General features: G+C 54.6%; 6 protein-coding genes across 6 annotated transcripts; 4 read left to right on the forward strand and 2 right to left on the reverse strand.

Annotated features, from left to right (window-relative positions):
- Positions 1 to 683: 683 nt before the first annotated feature.
- BJX68DRAFT_244262 (Zn(II)2Cys6 transcription factor) lies at positions 684 to 3,565 on the forward strand. Its single transcript, XM_071041276.1, has 6 exons — positions 684 to 940; positions 1,005 to 1,560; positions 1,609 to 1,689; positions 1,748 to 2,388; positions 2,440 to 2,628; positions 2,678 to 3,565. Exons 1-6 carry the CDS (start codon positions 759 to 761, stop codon positions 3,462 to 3,464), a joined length of 2,436 nt encoding a protein of 811 aa, XP_070895413.1. The 5' UTR covers positions 684 to 758; the 3' UTR covers positions 3,465 to 3,565.
- A 210-nt stretch (positions 3,566 to 3,775) lies between these two features.
- On the forward strand, positions 3,776 to 5,263 carry BJX68DRAFT_244264 (thiolase family protein). Its single transcript, XM_071041277.1, has 2 exons — positions 3,776 to 4,936; positions 4,988 to 5,263. Exons 1-2 carry the CDS (start codon positions 3,884 to 3,886, stop codon positions 5,210 to 5,212), a joined length of 1,278 nt encoding a protein of 425 aa, XP_070895414.1. The 5' UTR covers positions 3,776 to 3,883; the 3' UTR covers positions 5,213 to 5,263.
- BJX68DRAFT_244265 (enoyl-CoA hydratase/isomerase family protein) lies at positions 5,244 to 6,264 on the reverse strand. The gene has a single exon (XM_071041278.1). The coding sequence runs from the start codon at positions 6,065 to 6,067 to the stop codon at positions 5,282 to 5,284; it is 786 nt and encodes a 261-aa protein (XP_070895415.1). The 5' UTR covers positions 6,068 to 6,264; the 3' UTR covers positions 5,244 to 5,281.
- A 221-nt stretch (positions 6,265 to 6,485) lies between these two features.
- On the forward strand, positions 6,486 to 8,460 carry BJX68DRAFT_278137 (uncharacterized protein; the record flags this gene model as incomplete). Its single annotated transcript, XM_071048473.1, has 5 exons — positions 6,486 to 6,739; positions 6,798 to 7,168; positions 7,227 to 7,298; positions 7,374 to 8,060; positions 8,141 to 8,460. 5 exons carry the CDS (start codon positions 6,486 to 6,488, stop codon positions 8,458 to 8,460), a joined length of 1,704 nt encoding a protein of 567 aa, XP_070895416.1.
- A 307-nt stretch (positions 8,461 to 8,767) lies between these two features.
- BJX68DRAFT_244266 (Glucanosyltransferase-domain-containing protein) lies at positions 8,768 to 11,205 on the reverse strand (the record flags this gene model as incomplete). The annotated part of the gene is made up of 5 exons (XM_071041279.1): positions 8,768 to 9,438; positions 9,517 to 10,053; positions 10,146 to 10,945; positions 11,034 to 11,071; positions 11,126 to 11,205. Coding segments are annotated over 5 exons (1,877 nt in total), but the record flags the coding sequence as incomplete, so codon positions are not given.
- Positions 11,206 to 12,170: 965 nt separating this feature from the next.
- Positions 12,171 to 13,571, forward strand: BJX68DRAFT_270376 (uncharacterized protein; the record flags this gene model as incomplete). Its single annotated transcript, XM_071046633.1, has 1 exon — positions 12,171 to 13,571. One exon carries the CDS (start codon positions 12,171 to 12,173, stop codon positions 13,569 to 13,571), a length of 1,401 nt encoding a protein of 466 aa, XP_070895418.1.
- Between the last annotated feature and the right edge of the window lie 57 nt (positions 13,572 to 13,628).

Genomic DNA, 13,628 nt, shown 5'->3' on the forward strand with positions numbered 1-13,628 from the left:
AGATCACAACTAGATTCAGAATAGCCCAGCCAGGCTTACTTTGGCTCCCACTGCCCAGAACGCCAGAGGGATAAGCATTTGCGCCTTCAGCGCCTCTATTCTTGTGTTGGACCCGATCGCCGCTCGAGGGGGATTCGACTTGAGCCGAAAGTCACATAGTTTTGTTCGGCTTCGGATCGGCCTGCTAGGGATGATGAGCACACTTGTTGAGATTCTAGTCTAGCGGCGGTCGGCACCATGTACCTGGGGAATATGCGAGCAGCTGTCCGAGCAAGGACTTGATATCACCAGTACTGTAGCAGAAGGTGCGAAGGGTCGCTTGTCACCCCCATACGAACCCCCCGGTTATCTCGTTCTGAGCACCTCCTGTACACCCAACATCTCTACGAGACAGTTTCACATTTCTCCATTCCTTGTACCGGATGTCTCACCCCGGATCTCCGCGCCTCCCCACTACCCCACGGGGATTAGCAAATTAGCATTACGGTTCAAGAGCATGTACACCCAGGCCTGGTGGCAAGATGTGGGGCGATCAGTTCCAGCCGAGTCCCTCATACATTTTTTCGGCTGGACCGGCGAATGCGGCGGCTTCCTCGGGCCAGCGACAGGCCGCTAGTCTGATTCGAGCCAGAGGTGAGCAGGCCGGGCCGGATCCGGGGACGACCCCACATCCCCCGCGTCGTGCGAAATGCAGTGCAACCTCGCATTCCCCTCGTTCACCTTGGACCTATCCCCGGCCACTACAAGACAGCAACGCGATGGACACGACAAATGTTGACCCTCTGACTGATCCCTCGGCTGCGAAGCGCAAGAGAAGTCGCGTTGCCTGCGACTTTTGCCATTCACGCAAGGTCCGGTGTGATCTGACCGTCACTGGCGCCCCGTGTACAAATTGTCGCCTTGACAAGCAGAGCTGCTTTGTGAGAGAGTCGCGACACAAGTAAGTTGATTTGATCCCACCTACCCTCACGATCGGATCTGGGCTGATGGCCTTCTCTCGATAGACGTACCAAGAAAGCAAACGCAAGACATGAGGCAGCGCAGCAAAGGGCTTCTCCGGCTGCCTCACCAGGCCAACTTGTCACTGCTTTCCCGTTCGACATGGGCTTCAGGGAGACCACTGACGAGCTTGGAGATGTCGACGGGCTGTTTTTCAACATTCCGTTCGATGCATTCTCACCTTCCGGTCGCGCCTTCCCTGCTGGGGCGGACGGTCTTTCTTCTATACCTCCGGTGATGAACGATTCTATGACTTCTTCAGATGCCGCTGCGCTCGATAAAAGTATCATTTTCTCGTACTACGAGTTCCTGGAACTAAAGGACCTTTCGAGGTTGTCGCCTACGGACGTCAGGTTCCTAGACTCGAAAGGGTGCTTTCGCGTCCCCTCCAGGCCGTATCTCGATGAATTCCTCCACAAATACTTTCTTTATGTCCACCCCTGCTACCCCGTCGTGGATGAAGCCGAGTTTTGGTCGTTATACAATCAGGAAGGGCTATGGGACGGTCAGTCAAAGATCTCCCTGATGCTCTTCCAGGCTATGTTGTTTGCAGCATCCGCAGTATGTTCCATCTGATCTTCTCTGCATGGGTGCTCACTGATGTCGCAGTATGTGTCCGTGCGCAGTCTCCGGGCGATTGGAAGCGACAACACCCACGAAGCCCGTGACACCCTTCACAGAAGGGCGGCGGTAAGATCAAAAAACCACTACCAACGCTCAACTCTTGCTGATCGATGCAATCTCATAGCTGCTTCACCAGTTTCGGGCGGATGCCGACAATACGACTACTGCTCAAGTTGGTTTGCTGCTATCGTTTAATGTGTCTCCCATGGATGTACACAACAACTCCTCATTCTTGACCATTGCCATTCAAGCCGCCCGCGCGACCCAGGCCCACCTTTACAAAGCCCTGGCTCATCTGCCGAAACGACAACGAGCGTATAAGAAGCGACTCTGGTGGTGCTGTGTTGTCCGTGACCGCTGCATTGCACTCGGCATGCGCCGCCCACTACAGATCACGCCGGATACTTTCAATCCCCGGGAAGAACCTCTTGTGGAGGAGGACATGGAGGGCGAGATGGCGATATCGAAAGTCTACGACCTTGACATTAAGCGGTGTCTGACCAGAGTGTTTGTGGTACAATGCGATCTTGCAGCTGCCCTTACTTCTACAATCATGACTGTCTCACCCCCGGACAGCCTCCCGATACCCCTCTCCGCAACATATGAGGATCTCTTGAGAATATTCGCGGCATCAGAGGGATGCAGGCAGGAGCTGCAGGCGTGGTTCAAAAAGTCAGAGGAACAACTAAGACATGCTTCACGAACCGGCCTTGGGCGCACCCGACTCATGACGTTGTATGTGGACTGGCAGTGGATCTACTACTTGTAAGTGATGCTCGCCACAGCCTCATTCACCCACAAACTCACTTTCTCCAGCACCGCGCAAATGGCGCTGAGCCATCTTATCATCTTCGCGTCCAGCACGACAAGCCATGCCCTGCGGCCAGAATGGATCATGCGACTGGATATCAGCAAAAGCGATCTGTTGACTGCATTTACAGGCCTTAAGAATGTATTCAAGAGACTGGTCGCTTCGAATCTCGTCGGTTATCTTCCGATTAGCGCGTAAGGCTCAGGAAAATTCCCTTTTCGGTTTGTCTGCTGACCAGAATAGCACGGCGTATACAGCCTTTCCTTTGCTATTGGTATCTCTTGACGTTGAGCTGTCAAGATCAGAGCATGAAAAGGGCCAACGCATGCAAGACCTGTCCGTTTGCGCAGAAGCCATGAAGCAGTTTGGTCATCGGTTTCGATTTACGCAGTTTGTCTCGGATATCGTTTGTAAAGTCCTGCAGCTGTTGAACGGCGCCTCATGGTCGGTGTCCGTGCCACGCAGAAATCGGAATCCGGCAGGCGAGCCAACCACGGTCGAGGTCGAGAGCAGGCCCCAGGCCTGGAGCGATGTGTACCTCCAGACGCCCCAGCTATACTTTAAACTCCTGTTCTCGCTGGAGCATTCACTGTGCTGGGGGAAGATGCCGTCGTCTGCGGAGCTTCCGGACTGGTCGCGCGGGCATTCCGCATCGAGCCATAACATGACCCCCCGGTTGAGTAAATCGCCCTCTCATGGCCGAGATGTGGGCAGGAGGGCCGACCAAGTCCAAAGATCCCGAAGTATAGCCCGGCTGCCGCAAGAGGGACCCTCGCAGTGGATTTCGCATGAGCAATGGAACAGTCTGCTTTCCATTCCCCCGAGCTTGCCTGAACCAGTGTATGGAGAAGATCTGACGGGCCTGCATAACAATGATGGGATATCCTTTTCCCTGCTGAACACACCAGCCATTTCTCATGACAGGCACGAGACGTCGCTCGATACTGGGGGTGCGGACTCGGACGGAGGTGAGACTATTTCGGACACGTTGTCACAAATGCTTCAGTATTCGTGTCCCGCTATTGGATGAAAGAGATGATATGATTGATTGTATTTGGATTATTTGTAATAAGATTTGGACGAGGTACTGAAGCCATATAAATAGGACCAGTCTACAATGACGTATAGCGCAGTCGCGCTTCTAGGCCTAAAACCCGTCTGCCATGGCTATACTCGGCTGATGCTGTTCGATTTACCCCGAGCTAGAAACAGAGCACTATTGCTGGCCGATCCTCATACTCATTCGCGGCTGCAACTCTCGGCTGTCCGGCTCGGCTCCGGCTCTGGCGGCAGCCACCACCCGAAGCTGTCCGCTCACCATCTCAAGCCTTCGACTTGCGGCTCTCGTACTCCTCTCTCCTCATATTGAACTGTAAAAGGGTCTTCTCCGTGGCCGTCACAGAAACACTTCAATCACGATCAACGAGCCCTGCGGCAAAACTCGACAAGATGGACACGAACACAAAGGCCGCCTCGCGCCTCGCCGACAGCCCCGCAGGCAAGCAAGTCGTGCAAGATGTATACATCATCAGCGCAGCGCGCACACCCACCGCACGAGCAAACAGCTCCTTCGTCGACATCCCCGCCCCGAAACTCGGAGCACATGCCATCAAGGAAGCCGTCCGCAAGTCCAATGTCCCCATTTCCAGAATCTCAACCGTCTACATGGGCAACGTCCTCCAAGCAGGCGTAGGCCAATCCCCCGCCCGCCAGGCATCCATCTTCGCTGGCCTCCCTGTGACCGTCGACGCAGTCACCGTGAATAAGGTCTGCGCGTCGGGCCTGAAAGCCGTTGTCCTTGCTGCGCAGGATATCCAGCTTGGGGTCGCGGAGGTGCAGGTTGCCGGGGGGATGGAGAATATGTCGCGGGCGCCGTATTACCTTGCGAGGGAGGCGATGAGTGGTCATGGTGGCGGCGATGTCAAGCTCGAGGATGGGAGGGTGAAAGATGGGCTTTGGGATGTGTATAACCAGATCCATATGGGGTCCTGTGGGGACATTGTTGCGAAACGACTTGGTATCTCGCGAGAGGTTCAGGATGAATACGCCATCCGGAGTTTCGAGCGCGCTCAGCGCGCGTGGGCGGAGGGGAAGTTCACGGACGAGGTCGTTCCAGTCCCCATTCCCGGGAAAATAGCTCGGATACTCGATCGCGATGAGGGATACGACAAGCTCCAACGAGACAAAATCTCGAAACTGAGACCCGCATTTGCCAAGGACGGCGACGGGACGATCACAGCTGCGAATTCGTCATCCATTAACGACGGGGCAAGCGCGCTGGTCTTAGGGAACAGAGAGATGGCGCAGCGGTATGGGAAGGGAAGTCGGGTTCTGTCTCGACTTGTTAGCTGGGCAGATGCGGCGTTGGATCCTGTTGATTTTCCGATTGCGCCGGCCAAGGCTATACAGCTTGCCCTGTCCCGCGCGGGGATTCGCAAGGAGGATGTGGCGGTTTGGGAGATGAACGAGGCGTTTGCGGCTGTTATCAAGGCGAATGAACAGGTTTGTGGATTTGAATCCAATAGTCCCAGTCGTCAGCTAACATTGTTCTAGATACTTGGTCTCGAGGGTGCGAACATCAACCCTCTTGGCGGAGCGATATCTTTGGGCCACGCCCTTGGAAGTTCTGGGTCGAGAATCCTCACCACCCTCGTCCATCAGCTGCGACCGGGCCAGTATGGCGTTGCGGCGATCTGTAATGGCGGTGGTGCTGCAACAGCAGTGGTTGTGCAGAGGATCGAGGGTATAGGATCCGTGGATGGGACGGCGAAATTATGATCGAGCCCAGATAGAAGGATGACATGATATGGTTTATATATAGGTAACATCTAAAAACATCTTTACTTCTTACAAAGCGCTCTTCCTCCTTTCCTTCTCCCGCTGCGCAGCCTGAAACGCCTCTCTCCCCTTGTGCAAATCACCACTCGGAATCCTCTCCTCGACAATCACCCTGCACTCCCGATCATTCGCGTCCAACAAATCCTTCATAGTCGTCTCCTTGAGCAACCGCTTCGTCTGCAAAAGCGATCCCGCAGGTGCCCTCGCAAGCTTGTCCGCGACCTCCCCAACCTTGCCCAAAAACCCCTCAGCCGGTAGAACCTTGCTAACAAGCCCTAAATCCCTCGCCTCCTCAGCCCCAATCCTCTCCCCCGTAAGACACAGCAACGCCGCCCGCTGATGCCCCATGAGCCGTAGAAAACTCACACTCGACGCCGCCTCAGGAACCATCCCCCACTTGACAAACGGCGTAAAGAAATACACGTCGGGGACCGCAAAGACAAGATCACACAGCGCTAAACACGTGGCGCCGAATCCACTGGCCGGCCCGTTGACGGCGGCAATGAGGATCTTCTCGGTCGTGATGAGGACTCTGTTTAGCTGGTGGAAGTCGTCGCCGGGTGCGAAGGAGAGCTCGTCGGCACTGAGGAGGTCCATCCCCGTGCAGAAGAAGCGGCCGTTGCCTGTGAGGATTATTATCCTGACGGCGGGGTCGCGGTCTGCGGTCAGGAGGGCGTGAAGGAGTTCGTGGACGAGTGTTGGGTGGAGGGAGTTTCCGGATGCGGGTCTGTTGAGTTTTATCCAGAGGATTCCGTTTTCTGGGCCTTCGAGTTGGATCATTGTTGGGGATGCCATGTTGGTGGCGAGTGGCTTTGGTGGTCGTGGTGAGCGAACGATGTCTCTTGCTTTCCGATACACGTATGGAACACCTAGAATAGTATCTCAGATAGACCTGAACCCCACGGTCTATAGTATAGTCTAGAAACTTAGTACGAGGTCGGACTGCACCTGTTGCCGGCATGACTTCTTTACATGAGGTCCATTGCCGACCCCTCATTTCGGTCCGATCGGAAAGAAACGTTGGAACCGTGGGTTGCCGAGCCCCGGATGCCACATGGTACAATTCGACCCGGGGTAGCCGGGGTATCAACCTAGTGGATCAATCATACCCCAGAGGCTCCTAGGACTGCTGAGAGGGTAGTATAACATAGGACATGACCACGCTATAGCTTCAAAATGCACGATCCCCATACCTCCCATCCTCGCGCCCAAGATGGCGCACTTGATTCCCGACGGGCATCAACGCCCAGAGACCTTCAACTTCGCCCTCGATGTCGTCGACAAGTGGGCTGCACAGTCTCCCGCCATGGAGGCCATGCTCTGGGTATCCTCCGACGGCAAAACTGTCAAATCACTAAGCTATCGCCACTTCTCGCAGCAGTCGCACCGGATCGCTATACTACTCCAGCAACTTGGCGGACGGCCCGGTGAGACGATGCTGATGATTCTTCCGCGCGTTCAGGAATGGTTCGTTTCCCTTCATTATTGACGCCCGCCCTATCCTTGACGCATTCTTCCTTTGCAGGTGGGAAATAGCCACGGCAGGCCTCCGAAGCGGGATTGTCATTGCACCCGCAACAACCCTCTTGACCGCAGCGGACATCGAGTATCGCGTGCGCAAGAGCAATGCAACGATATTTGTCGGCGATGAGACTAGTGTCGCAAAGGTCCTCCAAATTCGCAACAAGTGTCCCTCGCTGCGGACGATTATCCAGGTTGATGGTTGTTCGGGGGAAGGAGTGACGAGCCTGCATGAGGCTCTGCAGACGATTCCGCCTGAAGCGCACTATCCAACGACGAGGTTTCCGTGGAATGCACCGGCGATTGCATACTTTACCTCGGGGACATCAGGCTTACCCAAGCTGGTCCGGCATAACCAGGTTTCTTATCCATTAGGTGCGTATTGTCCAGTCCTTGGTACTACATAGCAAGCTACTAGCTAACTGTGTCTCAGCCCACGCCGCGACCGGTAAATACTGGTTGAAACTGGCTCCGGGAGACCTGTGCTGGAACTACACGGAGCAAGGTGCGTTGGACTCTACACATCAAACACGACTAGACTCGTAGGCAGGATGCTAACAGCAACCCTTTGATCAACAAGGATGGGGAAAAGCCGCATACTCCTACTTTGGCGCCTGGAACTGCGGCGCAAGCCTGTTCATCTGGGATGACCGGCAGTCGTTCAACCCGCTCTCCCTCCTCAAGATGGTTCATCGCTTCCCCATCACGACAATGTGCGTTCCCCCACTGGCCTGGCGGCAGCTTGTTACCCCACAATGCCGGGAGTACCACTCCGCCCACAAGCCCAAAGCCCTTAAAGAGTGTACCTCTGCCGGCGAGCCGCTGGATCCCGAGGTGATCAGACAGTGGGCAAGCCTCACGGGCCTGAGTATCCGCGAGGGATATGGGCAGACCGAAGCTGTCCTGATGTGTGCGAATCACGGCGATTTCCCCGTCAAGCCTGGGTCCATGGGGAAGCCGCTTCCGGGTGTTCCCCTTGCTGTCATTGACTCTGAGGGCGTAGAGACTAAAGTCGGGGAGGAGGGCGACCTGGCTATCGCACTTCCTGCAGATGAAGGTGCCGAGTCTGCATTCTTTGGTATCTTTGATGGGTATGTCGATGATAATGGTCAAGTTGCACGCGGCGAGCGCGTCATCAACGACTCGACCGGTCGAACAATCCAGCGGTGGTACATGACCGGGGATCGGGCAACCAGGGACGAGGACGGGTATCTGTGGTTTGTCGGCCGCGCAGACGATGTGATCAATTCCTCTGGGTATCGAATCGGTACGTAGCCCACCCACCCCACGGAACCAAGCAACATCGCACACATGAATGATACATTTCTAACACGCGTTCAACAAAAGGCCCCTTTGAAGTCGAATCCACCCTCCGCAAACATCCCGCCGTCGCAGAATGCGCGGTCATCTCGTCGCCGGACCCGGTTCGCGGGGAGGTCGTCAAGGCTATTATAGTCCTCGCGCCGGGGTATTCTACTTTGTCTAGCGATGCGCTTATCAAGGAACTGCAGGATTTCTGCAAGGCGAGCTCTGCGCCGTACAAGTATCCTCGCAAGATAGCCTTTGTGCAGCCGGAGACGTTGCCGAGGACGACGAGTGGAAAGATCAAGAGGGCCGAGTTGAGGAAGGTGGAGTGGAGGGATGCGAAGGTGAAGGCGAAGCTATAAACTGTGAATAGAATAAGACTTGATCTTGGCAATGCTGGATGACTGTGGAGATTCCTTGATCCATACACGGGGTTCAGCGGCATTCGCGGAAGATCCTGTATGTACTGTTGAAAGGAGTTAAAGAGACGAGGCTAGTACTAGGATTACTCTAAGAGAAGTGCTAATCGGAATACCTTTGACGATGAGACATGTCGGTTCGACGGGGCTTATGGAGCACCGAGGTGGTGGTTCCTTGCCCAACAGTACCATTTCTGATTCCTTGGGATAAGTGTTACAGTCACAATCTCGCCCAATATCGAATACACAGGCCACATTTTGATTCCGACCTACCCACTAGTTCTAGGGAATAGTCCAAAGAGACGGAAAGACAGACACAACATCGCTATGTGACCATCGGCTAGTAGTTTTGACACCATGCCTACCTCCAGGCTCTTCCCTATTTATAGCCATGACTCATGTCTGAGTTTATTCTTAACAAGGGTTTACGGCAGATAATTAATTGCATCATGACCGTTTGATGCTACGTATTGATAGAGGGGAGGGGATACGCCTAGCGTCACCGCGCTGCTCTCTCCTCTCCGGGCCCTGGGGCGAAGAACTCCATCGGCATGATTGTAGTCGCTCTCCCGCTCCCACTCGCACTCGCACTCGGGCTTTCACCGCCCAAGCCTCCAGTAGCCATAGGCGCCGACAAAGACCCCTCGGCCGTCTCCGCAAAATCACTCTGCAAGTCCGGCCGCTCGGGCTGCTTTCCTTGAGCGACCTCACTAGCCGCAGCGCCGGCGCCGGCGTCGGCTCCAGTTGCAGTTCCAGCAGCAACAGCAGCAGACGCCGCTCTCCTCCTCCGCCGCCGTCGTCTTACGCAACAGACAGTAATCGCTATCAGCGCGATGACGATTACCCCTGCCAACACGATGAGTACAATGAAGAGCACGGACGTGCGGTGCCAGCCAGTGCCGCTCCGAAACCGTTGGTCAACTACATTTCCGATGTGCGGTTAGCGGAATGGGACGCAATTCAATACAAAAATACACTCGAGAGCATCAAGACACATACCTTGGTCCTCGCCAGAAGGACCCGCCCCAATCGGCCTATGCCCACACGTCCGTGGGCCGCGCCCATTAGTCCAACTCCCATACAGCGGGTTGTACCCGACATTCTCACCCCACTTCATCCCACACGTCCCACTGCCCGTTCCCAAGTCATCGACCGTGGCATCACTTAATAGGGCTGCAAGCTCCACAGTGGCGTTGCACATCGAGTAGTCGCCATATTCACCCGCGTAGTTGTCGTTTGGGCGGCGGCGGCAGAGGTCGGTGCTGGTGGAGCAGATGTCCTCCCAGAGGGCGTCGAGTGTCGAGGGGGAGGTGGATAGAGGGGTGCAGAGGCTGTGGCGGAGGGTACAGTCGCAGTATTGCGCGTCTGGTTGTGGGGGCTGCTCGGGGAAGGGGGTTTTGTAGCTGCAAGTGGTATAATAACTGGGTGAGGATGCTGTGTCGTTGGTCGAGGCGTGGTCCGAGGACGAGAGGATGGAGGCGAATGTGTCAAAGGCTGGGGATTCAGTGACTTTGCCATTGTTGATTTCCACCAGGCCTGTATGCAATCTGTTAGCCCCACGGTTCCGTCTACCTTCCTATGTCGCCCATCGAATTAACATCGAGTGGAAGGGAAGGGGTGTACTATACCATAATCCGACCCAGCATACGTATAAAACATCCCCCCGGACCAATCAAACGCCATCTCTTCCCCATAAAGCGCAGCGACATCACCCATCTCCTCGTCCCTGTCCTCAGGGTCTGCACAATAATACTCCGCCATGACCACCGGCACACTCGGAAACCAAAGCTCGTCCGTGAGATCCTCCCACCCGCTACTCGCAAACGTCGACCCCGCGCACCAGCTCTCGCTCCGAATACCTAAAATGTCGACTCGCTCCTCCTGGTCACCGCAGGTGAAGTAGTTGATCTCATCCTCCATCAGCTCGGTAGCCCGCGTCGCGTATCCAACGGGGATCTTCCGATTCTCTTTGCTGGCAATATACGCCTTGACATCACGAACAACGCTCTTGGCGTACGCAGAGAAGAGCGCAGACCCCTCCGTCTCGTTTCTATTCCCCGCCGCGCGCTGAGCAGCAAGGGTCGAATCAACCTGGAAGAAAAACGCGAGCACATTCTCATATCCCACAAACGCATCGACGAGGGCCGTCTGCGCGGCGAAATCCTCTGTTGTCCAGGTGACGTTTCCCGTGTCGAGGCCGGTCAGTGGGTTTAGGTAGGGGATCACGTAGATTCCGGCATTGTCGAGTAGGCGCATGCATTCGTCGTGGTCTGCTGTTGCGTCGACGGTGTAGACGCTGATGGTGTTTATTCCGAGAGATTCGAAGTAGGGAATGTCGCGTTTGCAGGCGGTGGGGTTTGCGAGGGGGTCGTTGGAGTCATCGTTGTTATTATCGGTGGTCAGGGAGTAGTGGAGGCCTTTTAAGATGCTGCGTGGATTAGCAACTGCGCCTGATGTGTTCGCATGTGAGGTTTTGAGGCTCTTGAGCGGGCGCAGGTGGGGAAGGGAAAACGAACAATTGCTCGCCAGTGGCCGGGCGGAGGAATTTGGAGCCCTAGATTTCGCTCAGCTCAGCTAGAGGACCAAGACAGGACTTGGGATGCATTACCTGTATTGCAATCGGCTCCGTCTCTCCAAGGACAGCCGTCGCTGCAGCGATACAGCTGAACAGCAAATGCCAGAGCATTTTGCTCGATGTCAAAGATGAAAGAGAAAAAAGGGATGCGGCTGCTTGAAATGAAACCAATCTCTTTGCCCTTGGCCGGTTGCAGTCTAGGCAGGGTCTCGGGTGAGTCCAGGCCAACGGGGGCGCGGGAACTGGCGCGGTGTTCGCGCCGGCGGGCTTAGCGGCTGGGCGGGGTCTGGACCCTGACCACAGAGGGATGCCGAGGTTTGCTTTGTGGTTTCAACCGCGCAGTTGGCCTGCAGACTCTGAACCCACCAAACCTCAAAGACTCAAACTGCGTCCTGGTGGAATTTATGCCAGTTTGGAACTAACCTCCGGTCTGAAGACATTCGTAAAGGCACACTTGCAGATCCTCACCATGTTTCTGGGGATATCGATAAGTACTTGACCCGGCATGATAGATCACTGAAGTTTCTATCTTGGCTTCATACTATATGCTCAATCTAAATTGTCTGTATGACATGCAACTTACCATGCAACTTAGAAAGAGAACAAAGTCACGTTAACTCATATTCCGTATTAATACGGCAGTGGCTACTTAGGTACTGTTTAGGGAAAGAGCGAAGGACCCCCGGGCCCGGGCCGCCGCCTCGACAACCCTACGACAGATAACCCGCGGTCGCTCCAACAATCCTCTAACTATTGTTGTATGTATCATGGAGCCAGATCAATATATTTGAACATTCAAGACTCCTTGTACAGTACGTAACAGCATCCTGCGTCGCTCGTGTTCTCTGACAATCAGCCACAGGCTAAGTATAGTAACTAGTGAGGGCTGCGCCACTGCAAGCAGAAGCTGTTCCCGGTAGCCAAGACCATGCTGGAGGACAGAATTGACCTACTCGAGTCGCCACAGCAGTGGCATAGCAGCAGTGACTTGACGAGAAGCAAAAAACAAACAATAAAAAGGGGTGCTTCAAATCCCACTGCTTTCCCCGCTTCTCCTTCCTCTGTCCCAGAACCAGCCATGAACCTTATCATCAGTGTGCCGGCAGGCTCAACTAGCCATGGCGATCCACAACTCCTCTGTACGCCCCCGCGATGGTACGAATACATCTTCTTCTTCTTCACCAACTATCTTGCCCATGCTACGACCGTCATTGCCGTGCCGGGGCAGACCACCACAGAAACCGTATTTAGCGCAATTGGGGCGCTCCTTGCACCATCAAGTGGCATTTTTCGGGCAGTCGAAATCTTCATCAGACGTCCGGCATTTCGAATGCGAAATCCGCTGAATCAAGCTGCTGCTGCTAGGGCGTTGTGTATGGTTGTGAAAACGTGCCTCCATGAGAAAGGGGATGATATTATTATTGATTACACCAAGTATCAGTGGATGAAGCATATTTCGCTTGTTTATCAGCTGGCAAATATCCATGGTCAACATGACCTTCCAGAGGGTTATGCCTACGCGTACGTTCCTGCTTCGTCCGAGTTGTTGTTTCGGGGGAAGATGGTCGAAGACGTTGAGGTAGGAGGCGGGGTAGATCCGACAGACAGCACACCAGATATCGCCAGGGAAAATCAGGCCGAAAACAGCCTGCAGAACGTGACATCACACCTTTCAGGAAACGAATCGGAGGGTACAATGGCAAGCTTGCCAGAGAACATGCTGCAGAGCGCGGCAGAGAATATTCCCGAGAATATGCAAGAGAACGAGCCGAGGAATGTGCTACAGAACAAAGCAGAAAGAGACACAGGGGACCTAGCAGCCTCGTACAATATTCCAAAGGCCATTATCAGCTTAGCCCAGGCCATCTGGGCAACCATAACTATCTACCGTGCGCGTGGCAACCAAATCGATCAATATGGGTATGCCGCGTTTGGACTAACAGTCGCACCCTACGCCTACATGTCCATTATCAATCTGATAGCAACCTGCATCACGCCAGAATATCCTGCCATATACATGGTCCGAACATCGCTCATGAACCAAGCCGAAGCACATGGCGCTCTGATCACCGGAGAGGTCGGGTGTCTTGATCTGGACCAAGTTGACTTGCAGAAAGACCAAACTAATCTCGACCTGCTAGAGTTGGGTGGATTCCTTCTTTCACTTCCCCCGCTTGCAATTGTGGGTGCGCTGTCGCATTTTTCCGCGGGGAGGAGCTCTATGCTTGAGCGCGGATTTACGATGGCTTGGCTGGCGGTTGGAACTGTTGGCGGACTCTGGGCCTGGATTGGAGCAACGGGAATTTTCATGGCGATATCTACGTTTGACAGGGCGTTCTCGGCGAGGGAGCTGTCTATGACTGCTTGGTTGACGTATTGGCTTGCTGTGGTCATTCCGCTGGCTGCTCCGGCTATGGGAGGATTTGTGGTTGTGGCCAAGATGTTGGGCGAGTATGGGGTTTGCATTGATCTGTCTTAGGGGCAGGCCTTTGCCTTGTACAGGTTTGTTGGTCCCGATGGACGATCCCTTACATCA

Source organism: Aspergillus pseudodeflectus, assembly GCF_044049435.1.
Source record: "Aspergillus pseudodeflectus strain CBS 756.74 chromosome Unknown BJX68scaffold_48, whole genome shotgun sequence".
In the NCBI taxonomy this organism is placed as follows: Eukaryota; Fungi; Ascomycota; class Eurotiomycetes; order Eurotiales; family Aspergillaceae; genus Aspergillus; species Aspergillus pseudodeflectus.

What these genes read in the sequence shown, in the direction of transcription:
- BJX68DRAFT_244262 (XM_071041276.1), top strand. Translation starts at nt 759, where the DNA reads ATGGACACGACAAATGTTGACCCTCTGACTGATCCCTCGGCTGCGAAG. An exon ending in GTGAGAGAGTCGCGACACAA is followed by an intron (nt 941 to 1,004) that starts GTAAGTTGATTT and finishes TTCTCTCGATAG; the next exon opens with ACGTACCAAGAAAGCAAACG. An exon ending in CCCTTCACAGAAGGGCGGCG is followed by an intron (nt 1,690 to 1,747) that starts GTAAGATCAAAA and finishes GCAATCTCATAG; the next exon opens with CTGCTTCACCAGTTTCGGGC.
- BJX68DRAFT_244264 (XM_071041277.1), top strand. Translation starts at nt 3,884, where the DNA reads ATGGACACGAACACAAAGGCCGCCTCGCGCCTCGCCGACAGCCCCGCA. An exon ending in TTATCAAGGCGAATGAACAG is followed by an intron (nt 4,937 to 4,987) that starts GTTTGTGGATTT and finishes ACATTGTTCTAG; the next exon opens with ATACTTGGTCTCGAGGGTGC.
- BJX68DRAFT_244265 (XM_071041278.1), bottom strand. Translation starts at nt 6,067, where the DNA reads ATGGCATCCCCAACAATGATCCAACTCGAAGGCCCAGAAAACGGAATC.